Source organism: Martes martes (genome assembly GCF_963455335.1).
Source record: "Martes martes genome assembly, chromosome: 14".
In the NCBI taxonomy this organism is placed as follows: domain Eukaryota; kingdom Metazoa; phylum Chordata; class Mammalia; order Carnivora; family Mustelidae; genus Martes; species Martes martes.
In genome coordinates this window covers 31,123,981-31,149,025 of record NC_137902.1, presented here as the reverse complement: position 1 = coordinate 31,149,025, position 25,045 = coordinate 31,123,981, and the positions used below count along the sequence as shown (strand labels likewise).

Sequence of the window (25,045 nt, the reverse complement as noted above, 5' to 3'; positions counted from 1 at the left end):
ATCAGAGCCACAGGGCTGGACTCAAACACCATGAAGATCAAGTCCTACGTCTGTCGGGTATTTTGAAAGGGCACCCTGTCTTACTTGAGCTCTAAGCAGCTCTGGGCAAAACCACCACATAGAGACAGCTGTTTCTTTCTTCTCCAGAGTCCCCAGGATATAAAAGAAAAGCATAATGTGATAAATGATACTATTGTTCACAATATTTGCTGCCCTTCCCTGGGGGAAGATTATATTTCTTTGCCCCATTAATGTCAGAATTAGCCACTTCACCTGCTCTGATAAATAAATGGGAGAGAAAGCTTCAAGAGTTAGTGCACAATTCACATGCCCTCTCTTCCCTTTCTTGAAAGACAAGCACCATTCCAGACAGGGGTGACTCTATCAGCCTGGGTTCTAGAATAAATATGGTGTGGAGCAGCGATATAGCCGATCAGGTTGCATATGTAGCATGAATGAGGAGAATGAAAACTGCTAGTTTTACAAGTCTCTGAGATTTGGGGCTATTTGTTACTAGAACACAACCTCTTTATCCTGACAAATACAGCAATTGCTATCAGTAGTGTGCTTCTGTAACAAAAATCCATTGTGTTTGGGCAAGGCAGTGGGTGTCAAGGAAACTGTTACTGAAGCCTGAAAGGAGGTGACCTACGTTATGCAGTGATGGGGTGGCCTGGTAAAAATATGGGCAGATTCACTTGGAAGGCAGGTGATAAGCTGAATGAGCTATGGCTTTAAGTGAAGGGATTGAGAGTCAGAATGCTAGTAGCACGCCTTGGTGGTTATTAGCTGTGTTTGATAAGGTACCAAGAGAAAGAAAGGGGTTTTACAGAGAATTGGGCAGTTTATAGTGGAAATGAAAAGGCACAGAGAGAGTCCAGAAATTCAACACTAAGCAATAAAAGTAGAACTGAGAGGGCCTTCGAGTAACAAAGGCTAATTAAAACTTAGCTTTGTGGTGTGGAGAAATGGGAACCCTCATCCATTGTTAGTTGGAAGATAAGATGGTATACTCCCTATGGAAAATCATTTGGCAGTTTCCTAAAAAGTTAAGTGTAATCTTATCATAGGATACCAAAGACTATATATTACATGATCCCATTTATATTAAATGTCTACAAAAGGCTAATTTATAGAGCTAGAAAGATTAGTGATTGCTAGGGTTGGGTGCAGGACTGAGATATGACTATAAATGAGCACAAGGGAGCTTTTCCACATGGCAAAAATGTTCTGTAATTGAATATGGTGATGGTTACACAGCTATGAATTTACTAAAATCATTGAATTGTACACTTACAATGCTGAATTATACAGTATGTAAATTGTACAAGAAATCTGTGTAAGAAAAAATAAACTACTCAACTTTATGGCAAAGACCAGTCAAGATGGTTCCCAGTACATTCTTTCAGTGGGATAAGAATGGGGAGGGATAGGAGACCAAAAGTATGGTTCCCTCACAGAGGCCTAGCAAATGTCAGGTGCCAGCAACTAAGTCCAGAGAGACAGGCATGTCTAGAAAACAACCGTGTTGTGACCACCCCACGTGCAGCTGAATCAAACAGGAAGATGACTAACATTTCAGAAAAGTATTGTGCCAGAAGAACCACTAGCACAGCCTGCAGGAGACTGCAACTGTTTGAGACTTAAAATGACCCTAAATGATCCTTGGGCCCCCAAGCTGAGAAAGATGGCCTCAGATACAGCCAATGAGAATAAGGGAAAAGACAAGACAGACCCTCCCCTGAATGGTGCCATGGAGGGTCACGGAGGAAAGATGATTGGAGAACTACTCACAGGAGGTGGAATCAGAGCCCTCCCCAAGAGAGTACACATGGGGAAGACACCTCATGGCCTGCCGCTGTGTCCTGATCCAGCTCAAGAGCCAGAGAGGAGCAGGGCTCTAAGGTGTAAGTTCTGAAAACAACAATAGTTCAGGGAACAGCAAAGAGTGCTGTGATCGATTAGTGATGTCTGCCATGGGCAAGTGTGGGAGTGGCAACCCTCAGGGGGTATGTTTGCCATCAGATGCTCTTATCTTTAGGAGGAGAATCTGGGTAATACTGCAGCAGAAAAGAAACAAGAAGTCTGGTATATAAGTGGCCGCTCTTCCTAGAAATCTAAAGGAATAAACGGAAAAGTGTTCCCAAATAAAATAAGACACTGTCACAACACATAAGAAAAAGTGATGGATCAACAATTAGCACTACACCACTGTGCACTAGTACTTTCTGCATTGGTGGTAGAGCTCTTCACTATGGTAGCCAATAACTACATGTGGTTACTGAGCACTTGAAATGTGGCTGGTGCACCCGAGGAACTGAATTTTATGTTTTATTTTCTTGTAATTAAAATGTAAATTACTACATGTGGCTAATGGCTATATTATGAATACAATATAAATAATATAAAATAAAAATGTATATCATATGAAATAAATAATATGATATAAAATAAAATAAATAATATTTAAAATAGCTGCAAAAAGCAACACATATCTAGGAATAACCTTGATACAAAAAGTACGATACTATGTCAAGAATGTAAAATCCTACGGGACGCCTGGGTGGCTCAGTTGGTTAAGTGGCTGCCTTTGGCTCGGGTCATGATCCCAGAGTCCTGGGATCGAGTCCCACATCGGGCTCCTTGCTCGGCGGGGAGCCTGCTTCTCCCTCTGCCTCTGCCTGCCTCTCTGTCTGCCTATGCTCACTCTCTCTGACAAATAAATAAATAAAATCTTAAAAAAAAAAAAAAGAATGTAAAATCCTACTAAAAGCTATAAAAAGTCACTTGACATGAAAAGAAAAACATACTATGTTGCTGAAATGCTCATTCTTTTCAAAGTAATGTGTAGGTTTACTATACCTCAATCAAAATCCCAAAAATGCTTTTATTATTGACAAAATGATATTAAAGTTCATCTGCATAATTAAGTGATAACAGTCAAGAAAGAGTACTAAAGAAAGACTGGCTTCATTGGACAAATTAATGTTATATGTTATAATATATATGATATAAAAACACATGTTATAAATCTGTTATAAAGCTACAACAGCCCTGCAACATGGAATAGTCTGGAACCAATCCCTGGGTTATATAAGAAAATTCATATATGAGAAGCAGGCTCATAAATTTGTGGAAAGATGGGGACTAACTGATGAATTGTGTTGAGACAAAGAGATTAGCTGTTCGAGGAAAAACCAGGTTGGCTTTGAACTTACACTACACCAAAATAAATTCCAAATAAGTAAAAAAAAATAAAACACAAAAAACTAAAATTTAAAAATTAAATCAACAAATTGGCCAAACAACATTTAGAATCAAATGAGCTAAGCCTATGCATTCGAAACACACAGCTACTGAATTCTGACCAAAAGGCAAAACATGGCCCCTGGCAATCTCCTAAGAGAAGCTCGGGGAAGATTCCTATCACTGGGGTAAACTTTCTCTTTCCCTCACCAACCCTGGCTACTAAAATGTAATCCACAGACAAGCAGCAGTATCACTTTCTCTGAGCTCCATAGAAATACAAGATCACGGGACCCACACCAGACCGGTTGAATCGGAAGTCGCATGTGAACAAGAGTCCCAGGGAGAGCGCAGGCACACTCAAGTCTGAGAGGCAAGGACCCAAGGCACTAGAAACTTTGCCTCAATCCATCATGTCCTGGGGGGCACAGGCCCCACTGAACCTCTTTTACTGCTTGTCAAGGCTGTAACGACGAGGTCAAGCAGGGTAATTCTTCACAGAAATATAGAACCTGAGAGGACAGGCCAGAGGAAACATCTAAAATGCACATCAGTGAAAAAGCCATGGGCTTCCTTCTTCGTCGACCCCACTGAACTCCAACCTGCAATTTAGGGAGTTGTCACAAGGTGGTGGTGTTTTGTTAGGAAGCTCTAGCTAGGAACCATGTGGAGAATAGATTATGAAATACAATAGGAAAAATGCTTTTTGGAATCCAAAAATAGAAATCTTTAAAGTAGTCGGATAGAGCTTTAAAGCTATTATGTGAGAAATTTGCAAAGATAAAAGGGAGACTAATTTTAAAGAAATACCTTCTAATGATAGCTAATCAGTGATGTGCTAATAATTAAGGGTTGGCTAGGGGAGGGGAGAGCCCTGGTTTGTAGCGTTTGCTGATTTCCCTGTGTAACTCCCACCATGGCTGATTTCAAGGTGGCAGAATGTGGTGTTGGGAAAAGGAGCATACTATGGGCTCTCACAAGCTTGTGGGTAAGAACCAGCTCCAGCACAGTAGTGTAATAATTATGATGAGTATCTATAATGTTATGTTCCCCATATGACCCCAGATATATGCCTGACATACAAGGCTTCAAACGATGACCACGAGTCAGCCTTGCAGGAAAAGGCTCCCATCCCAGGATTCTCACAGCATCTTGCCCTGACTGTCTTTTCCCATCTACAACAGAAACATACAGCACTCTTGTCTTGGGTACCAGGACAAATGAATTCTATACATCAACTTCAAATGAAGTACCAGAGAGGAGAGAAGACTTTGCCAAGGTCATGCAATCGGGAAGCCTTCCCAGATGTTTTAAGTTAACCAAGGCTCCTGGATTCCCAAGCCAGATTTTTCCCTGACAAAGCTACTCTTCCTGAAGTTTCACATTCTAAATAAGAAATGTGGCATTAAATAGCTTTCCTTACTGCAGGACTTCTCAGAGCCTTTACAACCCTAACAAATATCATGAGTCTCCAAGAGAAAGAAAATTCAGCCTTTCCCAATGTGGTTTGCCCTGGAATATCTTTTCACTGAATCGTGACCTAAGGAAAACGTTTTGGAGACTGTTCTGGAGACTGCTCAGCAATCCTCCAGGAATTATAGACTGTGAGGCCTAGAAGGGGCCATACTGGTCCTCAGGTCCAACCCACCCACTCATGTCTGAATGGCCTCACACACTTCCAGTGACACAGAGTTCATGTCCTTCCAACGCATCCCCCTTTATCTTGGGACAGCTCTCTCCTTTTCTCCCAAATCTGATGCTTCAGTTCTTCTCCAGGAGCAAGGCACTGAAGATACAGGGATTGATCATTCTTGAGCACCAGCCAGATACCAAGCTCTTACACCTTTAACCCTGCCGACAACCAACTCCATGCAATACACACCATCATACTCATTCTTCAGATAAGAAAAGCCGGCTCAGGTGATTAGGCAATTTGGTCTGGGCCACCTCTCAAGTCCACTCTCAACTGCCGTCCATCTTTGCCTTGAAATGATCCATGCTGCTCTGTGAGGGACGAAAGACTACAAAGGGACTAATTTAGCCTCAGGGTAGAATCAGGAAAGGCCTCAGAGAGGGGGTGACACTTGAATAGGAGGATGACTTATGAGCAGAAGTTTGTCAAGTGGACAACAGGAACAAAGGGCATGCTGGCCAAAGAAGCAGCATGAGCAAAGGCCCTGTGGTGAGAAGCAGCAAAGCAGTGTCAGGACAGGAGCAGAAGGGGCCCGATGATGGCAGCCTGGTTGATGTGGGGGACCTCTTCATGTGGACTGCCAATGACAGCAAGAGCAAGACAGGATGTGAGGTCATGGGAAGTGAGGGGCTGGGCAGGAGGAAGAAAGGCCCAGACACCAGGAACAGAATCTGGGGCTGTTAGAGCACCCACAGTAGAGCTGGTCAAAAGCAGCCCTTCACTTTGGTGCAGCCCTTCACAGTTCCCTGTGACTCTCCTCTCCTCTCCACCACTCATCCCAGATCCTCCCCACTACTCACCCCTCCCCACCACTTACCCCAGACCCTAACTCAGAACCTGCTATGTTCTGGGCCTTCAGAACGTGTTCATAAGTGAAAACTGAGGGCATGTACACTCCCTGTTAAAGTCACAGGGGAAGGCAGAACCAGAATCGTGAGCCTCATTTTATGGGGGAAAGTAAGGCTTAGGGGAGTTAACAACTAGGCCACGTTTACAACCTGTGAGAAGTGGGTGGGCCTTGAAATCAGACCTTTTGGCTCTAAACTTGGCGTTCAGTTCACCACCTCACACAGAACCCCGTCTCTCAAACTGGGGGCTGATCCCGTGGTGGGGATGATCTAGGTGGGGGCTGATACCATGGTCAGCAGCAAGAGACCTGTTTCCAGAGGAGCTGCTGGCCTGACAAAGGCTTCACAGCCCAGCAAGGCGTTTTGAGGGGACACAGGGGTTGGAGGGGTTGGCCAGGGTACTCCTACACAGCCCTTCCCACCCGAGATTCTGAAAGTCTGGTGTGGGGGGGCGGGAATCCTCCAGGTGTTATGTGGTTCTTGGTTTGGGTCCTACAGAGCTGGAAGCCCGTGAGTCAGGCAGAAGCCCAGCCAGTCAGGGGAGGACCCCTTTGACTCTGCCATCACCCTTTCTCACCAGCCACACCTCCCTGGGACTCTGTTTCTGTTTCCTGAGAGTGGGAAGCCCAGGGGGGCTGACCCAGCTTGGGGATGCCCCTGACCTTCCCAGTCCACGCTGGCTGCAGGCCCCACTCCATCCTGGGGCTCACTCCAAAACCGACAGAGACGGGGATCTATTGTCCCATGGGAGTGACTTCCCACAGGTGCTTACCTCCCCTCCCCTCCCGTTTACCAATCAGGCCATTTCCCCACCTTCATATCTCCACTTACAACTTGGGCCTGAGCTAAGAGGTGATCTATTTTTCATTCAGCTTCCCTCATAGGAACCTCATCACCCCCATTCCACCGTAGAGCTGCATCTCAGGACACGCCAGCCCAGATTAAAGCAGTGCGGAGCCCCAGGCATCCCCTATACTCAGAAAGAGGGGGGTCTGGATGCTGCGTGTGACATTGGACAAATAAATTTTTCCTTTGGTGGCATTTTCTTCACCCAAACAAGGAGAGGGCTGAACCAGCTCAGCGCTTCCCAAGTCACGATTCACAAACCACTTGGGTTCGAAGTGCCTACGGAGAGTGTTGATAGGACGACCCCCAGGCCTATGAAATCAGAATCTCTGGGGACAGGACCCAGGAATATGCATTGTAGGCTCATGACCCCCCCCCCCCCACACACACACAGGTGACTCATGCTCCCTGAAGCTTGGAGAACAGCGTCCACCGCCTCTGAGGTCCCTCCAGCGCTCATGTTTGATTTCCCTACAGTTTCTGTATCCACCCCCCAGGGCCTGCCCTTTGTCATCCCGATGACAAGCCATGCAGGGAAGGATCGCGCTAATGCTCCGTTTAAGAGTCGCCTAGAGAGAAGCCGAGATTACCAGAGGAACTAAATAGGGCGTATTCTGACATGGGAATTCCTCTCGGCAAACAGGCTGAGGTAGGTAGGGTGCGAGGGCCCAAGGCGGGGATGGTGACAGGGAAATCCTACCCAGAGACACATTTAGTTCACTTCAAGTTTCCAGCAGAGGGATTTAACAGGTTTAAAGCAGTTTTCTGTGAATCTTTGTCAAGGGAGTGTATGTACAAACAAACAGGGAGGGGTTTTTTTTGGTTTTGGGTTTTTTTTTTTTTTTTTTTTTTTTTTAGTAAAAAGTTAATCGGCTTAAAGTGTGCAACTAAATAAGCAAAGCTTACATTAAAGTGACCCACAGAGAAAGGACCCCATGGAAAGAAAGTTCTAGGAAATACAATATGGCCTCTATGTTCTTTTGTAGTTTCACGCTATAAATATTCATGGGGCGGTGTTAATGGGGTCCACAGCTCTATGCAACCACAATAGTTTTTTTGTTTATTCTCAGGACCATGAACTTTGAAACCATGAACCTAAATTTCAGGACTCTGCATTCAGGCGCATTTGCAGAGCACGAGGGGAGAGGTTCGGGCTCTCGGAGGACAGAAGAGAGGAAACCGGGCGAGATGTGAATCACGCCTCCTGGATCTTTTGGTAGAGATTAAAGAGTAGGGTCTGTTTAGTATGGGAGGCCTTCTGTCTCAGGGTGTCCAGCTGCTCCAGCTTGGGGAAATGGCCCTCACGAGGCACAGATAGCTTAGTTACTCAAGCATATGGCAGAGAGGAGTGGGGAGTTGGAAATGTTTTAATTGGATCAGATTCATTGCAACTTTCACATGCTTTAAAAAAACTAGTCTGAATCATGGAACTTCTAAGCTAGAGACAGTTTAAAAGTCATCTAAGTAATGTCCTTCTTTTCCATGTGAGGAAACAGATCCGGGAAGGTCAGACGACATGCTCAAAATATCGCATCCAGAAGCCGTGTCTTCTGACTCTCTACCAGTGCTCTTTCCACTTACACCGGGGATGGAAAATACGAGACAAACATGTGTTCCTCTCCCCGCAGGGCAGATATCCCTCATCACGGCCCTCCCGTCCATCCCAACACAGTGCTGCAGAGGGCCCAGCACGAAATTGATAGAGCTGGGACCTATTTGCCATCTACACCCTACGCTAGGCTGGCAACGTTCATAACCTATTATCTATTGGTTCCAGCTAAGGATTTTCTATTCAGAGTCACTTACAGCCTGAACTCAGCCATCTGAGCGTACACAGCAGAAACACAGCCGGCCTTAGACTCCATAGGGCTCTCCGTGTTAAAGGTCGGTCAGGACCGAGGAGAGCACCACATAGAGAGGGCTGAGCTCCGAAGGCTAGTTCCACCACAAGAGAACACCCAGCCCTGCCTTCTGCCTTGGTTGGCACCATCCTGTTTTACAGATGAGCCAACAGAGTCCGGCTGGTGCCTGGGCTGGTGGCCACCTAGCTCGAGGCAGATATGGCCTCCTGCCTCTCCATCACACTGTGGCTGCCCCAGCGCATTGCGAGCCAGGCCACATCTGTGCTTTCCACGCAGGACTCGCTTGGCTTAAGAAACACCTGCTCGGCTATTTCCCAGAAAGAAAGGATTATCCACTAGACTGGCAAGAAGGAAGGTTGGCCGTATTTGCAAGGTTATTTAAGTTTTATAACTCAGAATAGGTTTCATCTCATGCACCAAGCCCCCTCAATTAGGCATGTTTCTTGGAGCACCGTGAGGTGAATTGGGCCCACAGAAAAGAGCACCATGGTCAATTGGCTATGTCTGCCTTTGGCATGGGGGAGAAGCGGCATCCCAGGGGCCACACATCGGCCATTTGGAACGGTATGTTTTAAAGATACTGCAAGCGCTTCCATCCATGTATAGGAATATGCGCAGCAAGTCCTGAGCTATGATTACAATTATTTATTTTATACCTCCTCTCCACTCTCTCCGCCCTGCCCAGGAAGGCTGATCCTGTGGACTCTATCCTCCACGGCCCCCTGCTCTCTGGCTTCTGCTGGCATTCAAACAGCAGGAGACCCCAGCAGATGAGACGGAAGAGGAGGGAGAGACACAAGCATGTCTTGCCTTCTCTCTCCCCCGGTTTGGTGCCGTGTCTCCTACAGCAGGTGCGTCCCTCAGCCACCTCCCCTCCCACTCCGTTCCAGCTCCTATAACACGGCCCCCTCCTCCCCATCCCTTCAGCCACAGGGGTGTCTTGCTGGCCTCTGGGTGCTTCCTGCTCTTCTTTGTTCCTTAACGCTGCCTCTGTAAGTAGTCTCTTCGTGAATCTCTTCCACTGAAACCTCTGGGGTAAACTCTGTTTCCCGTTGAGACCCTGGCTCGCCTTGTTCTAAGAAAAATCCTTCTGTTATTTCCATAGCTAAGCAGGAGGATGGCATTCAGACTGGTAAGGAGATTGACTACTTTGGCCTAAGAGTACACTTTCACGGCTTCATTCCAGTGGAATATGACTGACTGAGATCTCACACTCGCTGTGTTCCCAGCCGGAGCTCACGGGCCTCCACTCAGTGTTGGAGAGAGGGTGTAGTTTAGGTCCTAAGAGCCAGAAGCTTCTTGGGCTATAATTTTGCATCTTATGTGCCTGATTCCAGGACCAGGCATATCTTATAAGCCCTAAAATCTCCACTGTGGAATGATCTTTCATAGGGCCACAAGTTACCAGGGCAATTAGGCCAGACTCATTCTGAAGACAAGGGCACACTGGAGATCCTAAGTAATGCAGAGAGTGGGAAGATACGCAGGCCCAGAGTAAAGGAGACCTGGCGTCCACCTCTAGGCCATAGCTGCCCACAGTGGTCCATGTGACCTTGGACAAGTTACTGTCCCCCGTTTCCAGGCCCTCAGGGTTCTCACGGGAAATGTGAAAAACTTAGAATAAGTAATCTCAGCTGTTCCTTCTAGCTCTAACAGTCTACAGGATTTTACTCTAAAATCTTACCTTGTATATCTGTTTAATGTTCAGTAACAGTAACGAGCTTATCATCACTGTGACAAAATTTTCTTCATAAAGGTCCAGAAAGTTTAGTCTACTATGGCAGGGATCGCTTGCAGCCCACCAAAACTTCTTCTCCTTTCTTCCATAATAACAGAATATCTCCTTTTCAGTTCCAGGCCTTCTAGAAGGAACATCTGCCCGACTCCCACATACCTATCTGTGGCTACGTGACCATGAGATAGTAGAAGGTGACGTGGCAAACGCCATCTCCTGTGAACCTTCTTTTCATACATTCTTGGTCCCTCTTTCTTTTCCATTTCTCCCATGTCTAGGCTGTGTTTGTGATGGCTTGAGCTCCGGCTTCCATCTTGGGCCATGAGGACATGGGCCTCAAGCTTGGGAGAACGGAGGGGTGAGCTGTAAGGAGACTGTATCCTGGAGGATTTCCTGGAGCGGAAGCTTACTGGCTGGCCTTGCATTGCAAAACCTCCAGACTCCGATGCGAGAAAGAAACGTCTAGCTTGTGTAAGCCATGTTCCAGCTACCAATATATTGTTTCTCAACTCTGAATCAACCCTTTTTGGTCATGCTTCATGATGCTGGAGCTGCACCCTCGAATTATTACTCCTTTGCCAACTGGCACGATATGAGTCTTTATCCGTAGAGGGCACTAGAGGAATAGTGCCCAAGGAAGGGGTTTTTCTTCCTGGTCCCAGTGGTCTCATCTTTCTTGGTCCTCCGGAGTGGCTGCCAGCAACGTTCAGGAGAACCACGGGTGTCCGTCCTTCAGAGTTTGGCCCACACTCCCATGGGCAACTCCCCACTCATCAGTCGTTGCCTGTAGCACCTCAGTGAGCTTCTCCAACTTCTGGTGAGCCGTCGTCACACCCTCTCCTATGAAGTTAGAAGTTTCTTCTGGGTGGGGAGGGCGGCCTCTCCCAGGTTTACTCCTTCCCTAGGGATTGCTCCCCATGTCTGCTGGTTCTGTTTTCCTTCGAGTTCTCCAGTAGCCACTTCCCTTTCACTAGTTTATAATCCTTTATATTAAATTTTTGAATAAATTCCTCAGATTACGGGTGTGATTTCAGTCTCCCAACTGGACCCCGACAGACATAGCCAATTAATGTGAGTCCACTACGAGCAAACCCAAAATCTTAACTGATACAGCCACACAAATCACCATGAAAGAAATGAATTATATGGTACAGAACAAACTTTCTGCGTTTTAAAAATCTTTCCTCCAAAAATTGTTCATGACAAATATGACAGACAAAAGGTTGAAGTTCCTAAAATGTAACAGTTTCTACAAAATGTTAAAAAATGACCATCCAATTAGAAAAATGAGGAGGAACAGGGACGCCTGGGTGGCTCAGTTGGTTAAGCAGCTGCCTTCGGCTCAGGTCATGATCCCAGCGTCCTGGGATCGAGTCCCACATCGGGCTCCTTACTTGGCGGGGAGCCTGCTTCTCCCTCTGCCTCTGCCTGTGCTCGCTCGCTCTCTCTCCCTCTATCTCTCTGACAAATAAATAAATAAAATCTTTAAAAAAAAGAAAAGAAAAATGAGGAGGAACAGAAGGGTGGAGAAAGCTCATAAATAAGAAGAAAACTAGAGGAAAGAAACTGCATAAGCAGGAGATGCACATAGCAAAAGAAATACAAATGGTCAAAACAAGTTGTTAAAGGTTCAAAATCCTTTGTAAAGAACATACGATTACAATATAGATGCAAACTGAAGAAATCACAAATTATTCTTCTCTTATCCAACCAGCAAAGATTTTTAAAACTAGACTACAGAATGCTAATCTTCACGGACGTTGAAAGGAATGAAAAAATGTGCAGGGCAGTTTGAAAAGAAGAATCAGAAGCCCTAAAAGATTCCATACTTCTGCCTCAGCAATTCTACATGTAGGGATCTTTTCTAAAGAAATCCTGTTAAATGACAGAAAAATCTAGCAACAATGACTCCAGCATCATTGTGTATAAGAGCAAAAGAGAAGATTGGGGGACATCTCTATGCCCAACAATAGGGGATTGATTAAACAAATCATGGAGCATTTATACAATAATGTACAGAGCAACTTAAATCAACGTCATAGAGGGGCGCCTGGGTGGCTCAATGGGTTAAGCCTCTGCCTTCGGCTCAGGTCATGTTCCCGGAGGCCTGGGATCGAGTCATGGGATCGAGCCCTGCATCAGGCTCTCTGCTCAGCAGGGAGCCTGCTTCCCCCTCTCTCTCTGCCTGCCTCTTTGCCTACTTGTGAATTCTCTCTCTCTGTCAAATACATAAATAAAATCTTAAAAAAAAAATCAACGTCACAGAAGTACATTTATTACACAAGCCGCTTTATGATCACGGAAAGAGGGTCATGCTACTAAGTGAAAATGAAATACCAGCTGGCTCAGAGTGGTATGTACAGCATTTAAAGAAAAAACATAAACACGCATAAGACCTTTTTGGAAGAATATACAACCAACTGTTAAAAATTACTTCTAGACCATGGAATTACCGGAAATTTTTAGTCTTGCTTGCCCTTTCTATTTTCTAAATGTTCTCCGGTGGATGTGTATTAGCTGTGTAATTAAGAAAACTATTTTATGTTGGGGCACCTGGGTGGCTCAGTGGGTTAAAGCCTCTGCCTTCAGCTCAGGTCATGATCTCAGGGTCCTAGGAACGAGCCCCGCATGGGGAAAAAATCTCTGCTCAGCAGGGGGCCTGCTTCCTCCTCTCTCTCTCTGCCTGCCTCTCTGCCTATTGTGATCTCTGTCTGTCAAATAAATAAATAAAACCTTAAAAAAAAAAAACTATTTTATGTTAAAAAGCAATCTCCCTTTCCTGCCCACCTCAAAGACAACCCAGTGCTTACTGAACTCATTCGTGTTTCAGCTCCGATCTTGAGATGCAGCTCAGCTTGGGACCTCCCTCACACACACACCCACACTCTCCCTCCCAGCTTCTCTTCCTTCCCATTCCTGAGGACACAGCCCAAGTGTGGTGCTCGTGCTACCAGGCCTAGACCTCCTGGTGGTCCTCCTATTTCCTAGGTCTACAGATCCTAAACCTTATATGTCTTCATTATAATAGTCCTCTGCTCAAGAAATATCAATAGCTCCCCATTTCTTAAGGGACATGTTTCAAATGTCTTAGCTTGACATCCACGGTTCCAAGCTTCTTTCAGTCTTGTTTCTGCTACTCTGCAAAGGAAACCAGAAACAATCCCCCAGTTCTAGACACATCAGATGCACTCCTGCTACCTCACCTTGACTCAGTTCCATTAACGTGCACCCCGGCTTCTTCAAATCCCATCCATCCTTCTAGGCTAAGATCGGGGCTTACCACCCCCGCTTACTAGGAAGGCTTCCTTGATTTTCTTACGGTGATGGCTACGTTTTCCAAACCCCTCTGGTATTTCATTTGTTCAGTTTTTCATTTGGCAAATACCACTTGAGCCCCCACCTTGTGCTAGGCACTGTGCTGATGACTGGGAAACCAAAGGTTCTAATTTCCATGCCTTCTATGCCTTGGAGCTCATTGTCGCACACGGAGACAGACATTGAGTAAATAAAGAATCACGCCACTGGCTATATCCAGCAATGGACAGTGAAAGTGCCATGCAGGCAAACAAAGGTGATGAGAGATTAAATGGAGGAGTCCTGATCGAGATCAGGGCCCAGGAAGGCCTTGGAGTGTCGGGGCAGGGGGAAGCGATAGGTAAGCTGAGGATCCTAAGCAGATCTGATTTTACAAACACACTATCAAACCTGCATTTCAAGAGGCGCACTCTGCCTACAAAGGGGAAAAGTGATTGCAGGAAGCAAGTGGGGCAGCAGGGAGATGGGATCAGGCACTGCCGCAATTAGCCCAGCGGGGAGCCCACCTTAGACCAAACGGTGGAAGTGGAGACGGAGGGAAGCGGACTGGCAGGACTTGGGTCAGACTGCACGAGAGGGGAAGGAAGAGACGGATACACGGGATGGTCCCAGGGTTTTTCTGGTTGCAGCACCTGGATGGACTCTGGTACCACGTGTTACCTCCCACCACAGAGCCCAGCCCTCAGGAGCGGAGCTGACTCTGAGCCCGGGGTGAGAGGACGGCAAACCAGGGCCAGTTCAGGAAGGAGGAGAACTGACCCGGGAACATGAAGAAGAGTTAGGGTGGAAGGTAGCCTGCTCCTGTGGGAAAGGCAGGAGCTCCTGGCTCAGGCAGGACTCACATGGACTCAAAGCCAGTAACCCAGGTGGGAGGAAGGGGAGGAGGCTTGGTGCAAATTGCAGCATGAGCCTGGAGATAAGTGGCCCAGCTGGCAGAACGGGCAAAGACTGGGGCTCAACGTCAACACTCAAGTGCTCGTGCGGGCGAGCTTGAGAATATTTATTGGTAATTGACAGAAGTGGTTAGAGGGTGGCGTGATCGTAGATAGGTCTGTAACCAATCAGCAGGAAAGCTCGGTTCCTGTTGCTATGTTTGCATCCAGGCAGAACTGTATTACGAGCAGGCTAAGAGGATACCATGAGAAACCTGCTTATATGCATTGGGTTTATCTGTCATCCCCCCTCGGCTTCATGGATGAGAGCGAGAGAGCTGTGGAGCAAGAAATTGTCACTTGCCACATGCTATGGGTCCCAAGGGAACTCTCCATAGACCTGAAAGGGAGAGATAAGCATACACAGGCCGCAGAGAGATTGTCACGTGGAGAGAAAATCTTAAATGGGGAACAATAGCAGGAGTAATAGTAACCATAGCAAAGAGAAGAGCTAACAGTTAATAACTGCTTGCGAAACACTTGTGTTCACTGCCTCGTTTCATCCTCCAACACACCTATTTGATGGGTTTTCATATCATTCCCATTTTCCACATGAGGAAATGGGTCCAGAGAGGTAAGGAGACTTCGTCAAAAACACCCACATAGTGAGGACAGAGGCAGGTTTCATGTCACGGGCTGCCTAGGCCAAAAGCAGTCTCTTAAACGTGACTTTTCGCTGATCTGCTCTGTCTCCCAGATGGCCACTCACCCACAGCCTCCCTGGGAAAGATCAGCCATCTAAGTCCTCTCCCTCCGGGGTGGAGAGAGAGACTGGACCCACCATCCTCGACCAACTGGATACCAGGCACTGCTCTGGGCCTTAGGGAAAGGGATGGAGGAACAGAGAAGGGACAGATGCCATTCAACACTTTGTATCATTCTCCCCGATGCTTTGGGACTAAGAGTACTTTGAAGGCCAGAACTGTCTCATCCTTGTTGGAGTCCTAGCCAAGGACAGAGAAAAAGGTAGGGAGGAGGCGATGGGCTATGGTGCTCTGGGAGCAAGTTCACCAACGTGACCTTCAGACTGGGCAGCACAGAGGTGCTTGTTGACCATGTGCAGGGATCCAGGAGAAGGGACGTGGCTCCAGGTCTGGAGAGGCCATGTGCTTAGGGAAGACAACAGAGCTTGGAGGTCCTTGCCTCACCACGTAAGAGTTCAGCGTCCCATGCATGCCTCGGCCTTGCCTCTCCCCTGTGTGACATCTGGACCACATCTCCCCAGGCCCACAGATCGTAAGAGGCCAGACCAACTCCCGTGAGTGCTCAGATCATCTCCTGGCTATTTGAGAGACCAGTGGACAGAGGAGAAGCAAAACAGCTTTAAAAACCATCAGGTACGGCCCAAAGCTTTAAGGCCGTACTATAACTACTGTGAAGGTTACTATCGTAGCTCTCCTTCTGAAAATCATGGTGAGGGGCAAGAAGGTAAACGTTTGGGGATTAGTGAAGTTACATCCTCTGTTCAGATTGCGTGACTAGGTGTCCACAGCAGAAGGACTGTGCCACCATCAAAGGTGATGCAGGCTCAAATCCTGCTCGCACCTCAGCTGTTTGCAACTTGCAGGAATTAAAGCTTTTATTTATTTATTTAGTTCGTTAGTTAGTTATTAAAGATTCTATCTCATTATTTGAGAGAGAGAGAGAGAGCATGAGCAGGGTGGGGGGATGGGGAGGAGCAGAGGGAGGGGGGAAGCAGACTCCCTGCTGAGCAAGGAGGCCATGGGGCTCGATCCCAGGACCCTGGGATCATGACCCGAGCCAAAGGCGGATGGTTACCGACTGAGCCACCTGGGTTCCCTGAGGAATGAGTGCTCTTAGAAAGAGGAGTGGCTGGGGTGAGGGGGGAGCCCTTGGCTGAATGGAGGCTCTGGTCCAACACCAGTCACACATCTCCAAATAGTCAGGGGCTGGTTTCCCAGGGGGGCTTACAGGGCATGGAACCACCCCACCACCCCTGCCTCAGCTGAACACCAAGGAAGCCAGCAACATTCATGGCAGATCTGTTTTCACACCAAGGTGTTTAGATACAGAGGAGTGATTAGCATCCGCGTCATCAGGAAACACCAAGCTCTGGAAACACCATCGGGCTTCTGTTGTTCAGTTACTTGGTTTCCTGCCACTTGGAAACCTTGTTGAATTTCTGTGAGTTGATAGTAATAAAAACAATAATATTTACTGAATATTTACCATGTTCCAGGCACTATTCTAAGGTTTTATCTGTATTAATTCGTGTAATCTTCATAATAACCCTACACGGTAGATATTAGTATCCACATTTTATAGTCGAGGAAACAGATTCAGAGGGCTGAAGCAAGTTGTTTGGGGTCCCACAGCCACAAAGTGGTAGAGCTGGGATCTGAAGGCAGGCGCTCTGTCTCTCGAGCCTGTACACTTAGCCCCCAGGTCTCTCACAGCATGGAAGGCGGTGCTGTTCTGGGACTCAACTTAATCCATGTACTTTTTGCGCACGATGGGTTCTTCCAGGGCCACAGGATTACTGCAAGATCTCACATTTATTGAGGGATTCCATTTGCTCCCAACTTGGGTGCAGGCCCAGCAGGCTGGGGAGGAGCCTGCCCAGGCCGGTTTGTGGCCAGAGAGTGGCTGGAGAAGCAGTGAGAAGCGGAAGGTCCCGAACTGACCACGGGAGGTGCTGCTGAATGGGACAACCTGCTGGCCTGTCCACACCCTGCTTCTATCAGCAGCATCTTCTTGCTGAGGAGGCTGTGCCCAGCCCTGAGCTTGGTGGATGCCCTGCAGATCCAGGGCTGCTGTGGATGGCTCTGTGGTTCAGCTCCTGCCCTCCTCTCTGTCTCACTGGACAGAGGATTAAAGGATATGCTCCCAACATACGTGCCACTCCCAAAGGAGGGTATGGGACACTGGTCACTGCAGGGCTGGCAAAGAGAAGGAAGAGAACAATGGGCTCCACTGATGTCTGGGTCAGGGTTCCATGTTAGACGATACCATGGAGGACTTTGTGTTCGAAACCTGAGCTCCATCTACAAAGACAACGCCGGAAGTCACAGGACCATCAATGTCAGGCAGAAGGTCTGGACATGAAGCTCAGTTTCCCCATGAGCAAAATGGGAACTGACACAGCTGCCTGTTTACTCCTGGGCTGGGTAAAGATCTATGGGGCGGCGTTCCTGCTATCACTCAGCTCTTGGATCATGTTCAACCCAAAGTGGCCAATGTGTTGTTCCCCTTCCAGGCCTCTCCTCTCCCAGACACTGCCCGCCCCAATGTGAGTCTTGACCGCTGCTGGGACCGCTGGGTTCTGCTGGGCATCTGCAGACCACACTGGCTCTGCTAGCTTGAGTTGCTGTGTCTCTGTATGACACTTACTCAGGGGCCAAAACCCTGCATCTTCTCCCCCAACCCAGCCCGGGCCCGTCCACCTTCACCTACATTTTTTGGTCTTTATTGAGCTCTAACTCATACAGCATAACATTCACCCTTCAAGTACCTGGGAGACACGGTTTGCCAATAATTTTCAGGTCTGAATTTAAGAATCCCTAACATGAACTCAATTGTTCCTCTATTACAAGAATTCGAGTTCCTCTACAGTACGTCAACAAGGAGCTCAGGAAGGAGCTGTTAAGCACCTGCTCGGTGCTCTAATGATGGACACGTCGGTCACTGAGCACATGCCCGAGCCCAAAGCTGTGCAAAGCACTTGACAAACATAGAATCATTTAACCCTTTCAGCAAACCCTGAACGGGGGGGAACGTTAGCCGTTCTTTCCAAGTGAGGAAATGGAGGCTCAGAGAGGCTAAGTAACTTACTCCAGGTCACAAAGCCCTGCATGGGCAGCAGATTTTGAATCTAGGTCCATCAGGTGTCAAAGCTTGTGCTCTTAACTGCCTCAGGCCCTGCCCAAGTGCACTTCAGGGGTGACAGATTTGAAAGAGAGATGAGCCGGATGCCACTCCTGCCTGGAGAAGTGGGAAAATAAACATCCATTTCCATACAGCCCTGAAATATTTCGACTCCGTCAGATCAGCACCTGCCTATCAGTAAGGACACCAGAGCAAGCAGGAATGAAAATAAAGTTGTAAATACCGGCTGCCCTCCCCTGAGCCAGATGTGACTGAACGAGGCTCCAGATGATTCCAGCCCCAAGCTCTCAGGCCTACCCTGGCCGCTGCCCCAATCACCACCACCTGCAAACCTTCCCAGCAGAGGCTCAGACACTGCAGAGCAGAGACCAAAAAATGGTTGTTGTTTTATACCACTGAGTGTGGATGGTTTTTCACACAGGCACCCAAAGACCAGGGAGCAAACAGTGAAGGACAGCAGCCTTTGGAGAAATGTACCAGCCCCCTTTTGTATGGGCAAGAAATTCTACAAGACTTTCTGGAAGCTTTGCAGAGGTTCTGGTGGGTGCAAAACTCCACCAACAAAAGCAGCTACTTCAATTCACTTCCTTCGTTGGACTTCCTCCTTCCCTGTTCTACTCTTCCCGCTTCTTGCGGTCGCCTCCCAAACCATTGACACACAAGTCCTTTTCTGAGGAATCCGGCTACGACTCGCCACAGGCAAGTGGTTTATTCCCATCCCCATTCTGCAGATGAGAAGACTGAGGCATGGAGAGGTGAAGTGACTTGCTCAAGGCCACACAGGGAGTAAAAGGGATAAGGACCCAGGCTTTCTGGTCCTGAACCCAGCTAAAGAATTGTGGGTGAGAGCAAACAGGCAGGAGAAGCCCTTAAAAGCTTTGCAAAGACTGCTTTCAGAGACATGGCGCTCTGGAGGATGTCTTATAATTTACTGTCATTTGAAGCCTTGGCCGCACTTACAGTATCAGATGAAAAACAAAACAGCAGAGCTACAGACTGCCAGGCAGAGACTGTGCCCAGAAAGACCAGTGCACCTCACCAGCTCCAGGTCAGGAGGGCTGCACACATTCACTCCCACTCCACCAGCATCTGATTTGAAAAGCATCTCTTCTTACAGCATGCAGTAGAGTGCTTATATTAGTAAATTTGAATGTTCTAGTTTAAAACTTGCTTCAAAGGTCCACTTGAAGGTGTTCTTTCAAGTTTCTAGAAAACCTGTTTGTAAAGAACCTACATATATAGCAGGCACTGTTTTAAGCACTCTAATCTATCAGGAATCATCCTCATTTATAAACAAGGACACTAAGGCACAGAGAACTGAAGTGTCTCGCACACAGAATGTAAACAGCGGAGGAAATCATAAAAATCGCAAACAGTAAAATGGTAAAACAAAAAAAATGGTTTTAAAAATGGTAAAAGTGGTGAAATAGTAAATAGTAAAACTGTAAATGGTGAAACACTTACCAGTTTGGTCAGCCTCTGAGAGGCTGAGCTGGAAACAGAGGTCATAGAACCACAGAACACTAAGTAGGAAGGAGCCAGGTGCATACATTCAAATGCCCGCAGGGTGTGAAGCAGGCATAGGACAAGACAGCTGATGGACGTGGACCAAGAGGACCAGCTCCCTCGGCCTGTCGATTTGCAACCCTAACAAGTCTAACCACTTATCCTGCAGATGAGCAACGGAGACCCAGAGAAGGGATCTGTCCGAGGTAACACAGCTCCACGAGGCCAGGACCAGATCTAAGCCTCTCCTCCCTGAACTGTGTCTGCAGCATAACACACTGGCCCCCACTCAAGAAAGGGCAGGTGGGAGGTGTTTTAGATTCAGAGCCCTGAAGCCCTCCTTCTTGGCAGAGGAGCCAGAAGTTAGGACTTGACTTCCATAGGATGGATGACAGGCTGCCCTGAACATTTGGTTTAAATGTGGAACCAGGAAATGCAGTGTTCCCCCTGGGCCGTGAGGCATATCCTTCCACTGAGATCTCAGTGCCCTGGTGAACTGCTTTTTGTCCTTCTAGAAGGTTTTTCCTAGCTCAGGGAATTCCCAGAAGCAGGGACAGACTGAGAGGGTGACCTTTTCCCCAGGTCTCCCTTGCCATCGCCCTCTGCTGGCCATTCTTAGAATGAGCACAGCTGGAGGAGAGGACCCGGGCAGCAGGAAGATCAAGGATGGCCAAGGAACATGCCTAGAGAGGGCCGAAACCAAGCTCCCAAGATCCTCTACTCCCTAGCCCAGCCGCCCACTGCATCCTGCGGGTGAAGAGTCACAGCACACACATGCCCTGGTTATCTAGCATTTTCTACAAAATTATTGGACAAAAAAGAGGCTTCAAGAGGCAAACCTGCCATCCGGTTATTCCACAAGGTTGAGCCTGGGAGCCGTGAGGGCTCTCCAGACAGCCCTATGTCTCTTTCACCTGGATTTTCAGCACCCCACATACCAGAGGCCTCAGTACACCCCTGAACAGACTGATGGCTTCCCGAGTTCAGGCCCCAGCTGCCCACATGGCTGCCCAGAGGCCCCAGCACACAACGGGTAGAGTCCAGGATCTGACAGGTTCATCGGATGGTTGATTCAACCCCTTTAGCCCCCGCCGGGTTTTCACAGCCTCGGTGTCTGTCTTTTCCCGGCAAGGCGACCCACCAGAGATCTCTCCCTGGTCATGGGCTGGGTCCCATGACGAACAGAGGTACCTCAGTTGGGACATGCTACCCGCTGACGTTCTCTCAAATGACCCAGGAACCAATATTCCTGCCCCCCCCCAACTCAGAAGCCCCACCAGGTAGAGCAATAGGTGGGTATCCTGGAGGACTTTCCTGCAGGGTAAGACCAGGTCCCTCAAGCCTGGCTTGAACTTCAACCTTCACAAGATTCTCGGGTCTCACAGCCTCTGGGCCCTCCCGCCTCCTAGTGACCTGGTGTTCCCCAGACTTCGGCCAGTTTTGATCTGTCCGACCCCCAACTCTGCCCATAGCCGCTGCAGGAAAGACCCAAATCATTATAGGACCATCTATCTCATCACTCCATTCGCAGAGAATTTTCCCATACATCATGAGACTTACTATAGTTACTGTCCCCAATTTAGAGATGAGGGAACTGAGGCTAGCAGCGGTCCCCAGAGAGTGAAGAAGTGGGGGCACCGGCCACGGCCCTCCCCCAGACCCGGCCGGCCACAGCACGGGGAGAGGAGGGAGGCCGCGCTCTCCGCTCCGACTGTTCATCTCTGCGGGGCGCCGGCCGCCGGCTAGGAGGGGTGAGGCGGGCCTCCCAGCCCATCCTCGCCTGGGTCCGGGCCGGACTCGCCGGACTCGTGAGCTCTCTGGAACCTGCGCCCGGGCCCCGGCGGCGCTGCCGCCCGGAGCGCGCGGGCACGGAGGCCACGCCCCTCGGGACACCCGAGCCGGCTGGTGGCTCCGGGAAGGGAGCCGCGGCGCCCGGGCCGAATGTGCGCCAGAAAGACCCGCGCGTCCCGGCGCCGCTTCCTGAGGGATTAGAGCACCTGCCGGCTTCCATCTCCGCGACCCCCAGGCCCGGACCACGCTGAGGGGGCTATCGGGAACTTTGCGGCAACTCGCGTCACTCGCATTCTCCCTCAGCTACCACCTTCCCTGTGCCCGCCGCGCAGCCTTTCGGGTTTTGTTCTTCTCTTCCCAAGAGCAGGCGCGAGATCTCGGGAAACTTTGCGCACAACTTGCAAACGCGCGGAGCCCGGGAGCGGCGCGCCCTGCCCCGCGCCTCCGGCGGCAGCTCGTGCGGAGCACCTGGCTGTCAGGCGGCCCGGGCGCCCGCCCTCCTCCGCTGGGGGAACGCTCCCGAGGCTGCCACCCGGGGCGCGCCGCAGGCCCGCGCCCGGGACGTCCCAGCCGGAGTGGCATTGTCTTCCCGGGGAGCCGGGGAACCTCGGGGGAGGGAAGGAGACCCGCCCCACAGACGGCAGCGCTGGCTTGCCCACCACTCATTTGCATTTCAAAGGCAAACTTCTGCCGGACTTCCCCGGCGGCGGCGGCACCTACCGGCTTTGCACGGGTCGTGGTAATGCTCCAGCTGCTGCTCCGCGCCCTCCTCGCCTTCCAGCGCCGAATAGTCCGGGGCGGCGTCCGAGAGCTCCGCGAGCCCCCCGGCGCCGCGGGGCAGCGGCGCTAGCAGCAGCAGGAGAGGCGGCAACAGTGGCACCGGGACCCCGAAAGCAGTCGCCCGGGGCATGGTTGCGAGGGGCCGACGGAGCCCGAGGGAGCTGCGTGTCCGGGAAGCTCTTCTCGGGTGAGGGACCGCGCGCGAGGGGCAGGTCGGTGGCGGCGCGGCGATTACGCACGGCTGTCGCGCATGGCTCGGGCGCGGGGCGAGCAGAGCGCGGCGCCGCGATCCGCGTCGGGGCGCCCAGGAAGCCGCGGCTCGGAGCGACTTGCCCGGCGGCCGAGGCTGCAGCGGCTGCGACTGTGGCGGTGGTTGGAGCAGTGGCCGCTCCGCCCCTCTCCACCCGGGCTGGACCACACAGCCTTCGCCAGGGGCCCGGGCAGCCAATCACTCGGGCGCCCGAGGCGAGGCCCCTCCTCTTCCCGGCACCTCCGCAACTTCGGAGGAAGGGGAGCGAGGTGAAGATGCTCCCGGCAAGGACCGGGGGCCCGCAGGGCTCCCACCGAGTCCAGGGCGCCCTTCTCCGGGAGCCTCCTCTGCCTCCGGCCCCCGAGAACGCTGCTCCTGAAGATCAAGGCTGGACTTCCCGCCTTGTTTCGTCGGCATAACTCACTTTACAACTCCCTGATGCACACGTGGGCGAAGGCAGGCAGCAGCGGTTGTGGCTCCGAGCTCAGGACCAGGAGCCCGGTGTGAGCGGCCCGCGGCGTTACCAACTGGCTCTGTGCTTTCGGACAATCGTTTCTCCGTAGGAATGAAGTTAATCTTTTCGCTGGTAGCTTTCAGCTCAGAAAAAATAAAAGATTACGATTCTCTCAGCTTTCTCAATATCCCTCGTCCAGCCATGAAGGACGCTTGTGCCAGCACCCACCTCACCTAACCTAGTGGCTGGTGATACGAGTGCCTTAGGGGAAGAATTATTTAAAATGACAGATTTCCCCTCTTGGTGACCCTATCCTTCAGCAAAACTGTTTTAAGATGCTTCATTCAGGCAAAAAGATTGACAAACGAACAGCTGTATGTGCTATTTGTGTTAAATTACAGACATGTTTTTATTAAATAAGCCACTCACCAGTAACTTGATGGAATAAAAATGACCAATTTCTGAAGTCTGGCTATTTTTTGCCAATTAAAAACATATGCCCAAATAATTTAGAAGAATAATCAAGAGATATTTGAAACCCACTCCCACGTTGTACCTTAAATGTAAAAATTGTCAGAACTGAGCCATTTTGACTTATAGACATAAAAAGTTCTATTACCATGAGGCATTTCAAAGACCTTTTCATGTAAGCAAAATTACCCTAATCAAGAAGTAAAACACATCAATGTGTAGAGATTTTTCAGCATCCCACCCAGTAGAATCTTTTTTCATTTAAACTGCAAGCAAAAAATGAACTAAACTTGCTTTTAGGTTTCCACATGACTTCACGGCCACTAATGACAAACCAGAGTTGGGCTTTATATACAAGATTCTAATTTCTTGGATTATGGTAATGTCCTATCTATTAACTAGGATAACAAGTCCTTCAAATGAGTAAAGGTTTAAAACAACGACTGGAAGGTAGCTTCGGGGTATTTTGTCTTCACCCTTAGAAAGAAATCCAAGTTGACCCTGTTTCATCATCAAGTGGGCATATACAGAATGGAACCAGATTGGGCAAGAAGATCTGATTTGGAACTCCTAAGTGAGAGAAAGAAGTCTGGGGGGAGTGGATGCCACCAAATGGCAGGGAAGAGGCCAAGTGGCCATTAAACAGGCAATAGGTGTGGGAAGGGGTTGAATGGCATTTCTGCCTGAATGCTGGAAGGAGTCAAACCCAACGCCATAGTTCCCTGCACTGAACCCAGTGAAGGTCACCACCTGTCAGTAGACAAGTCCACAAAGTCAACATCTAAAAAGCCTAACAAACTTCTGTGACACTTCCAGGTCTCCAGATGGCACTAGGTAAACAGCCAACTGGCTTCCTCATTAGCAGGGAATTCCTCTAGAAAGTAGGACATTATAGGAGACCTCCTGTATAAGCCCTGAGGTTGTGAGCCTTTATTGCCTCTAATCCCCACCTGGTGAGTAGCTGCCAGGTCTTCTCACCAACAGTCTTTGTCCAAATATTTTGAAGACAGTGGTGCTCCTGAATGAGCAAGCTGCACAGTTTTATGTCAGAAGCCCTGTTTTCATGCTACTTTGGCTCTCCATCAACAAATAGCAACAAACATTTGGGTTATAATATTGAGAGGTTAGATAGGAACAACTGAAAAGGGATGGTTAATAATTTTAATCAGTTCTACAATTACTGATTTCACACACTACTTTTATATTGAACCCGACTCTGGATCCATATAATTTTTAAAATATGTATTTTTAAATTTAAATCCCATAGGAATACTAGAGGTAGATTTAGAGTAAAAGGCTTTACGCTATAAAGCTGCTCAGCATAGTCCCATTACATCCATAATTATTCATAATTTTTGTGGTTTCCTCCCCCATAGCTCATGGGCCTGTGGAAAAACTGCCAAGTGGATACAAGCTTCCCCCCACCCCTCCCATTTGGTCAGATGTCTATCCTCCACCCAACTCACTCCA

At 48.9% G+C, this 25,045-nt stretch overlaps 1 protein-coding gene across 2 annotated transcripts in view; it reads right to left on the bottom strand.

Moving 5' to 3' along the window:
* Positions 1-22,786, bottom strand: part of TLL2 (tolloid like 2) — a gene marked incomplete at both ends in the record, with an annotated part of 116,185 nt that extends 93,399 nt beyond the window's left edge. Inside the window, one exon of one of the 2 annotated variants that reach the window (XM_080822741.1) lies at positions 22,341-22,786. In XM_080822741.1, coding sequence (XP_080678867.1) covers positions 22,341-22,530 — 190 coding nt within the window. The remainder of the gene's footprint in view (positions 1-22,340) is intronic. The other variant, XM_080822740.1, reaches the window with a different exon arrangement.
* Positions 22,787-25,045: the final 2,259 nt, after the last annotated feature.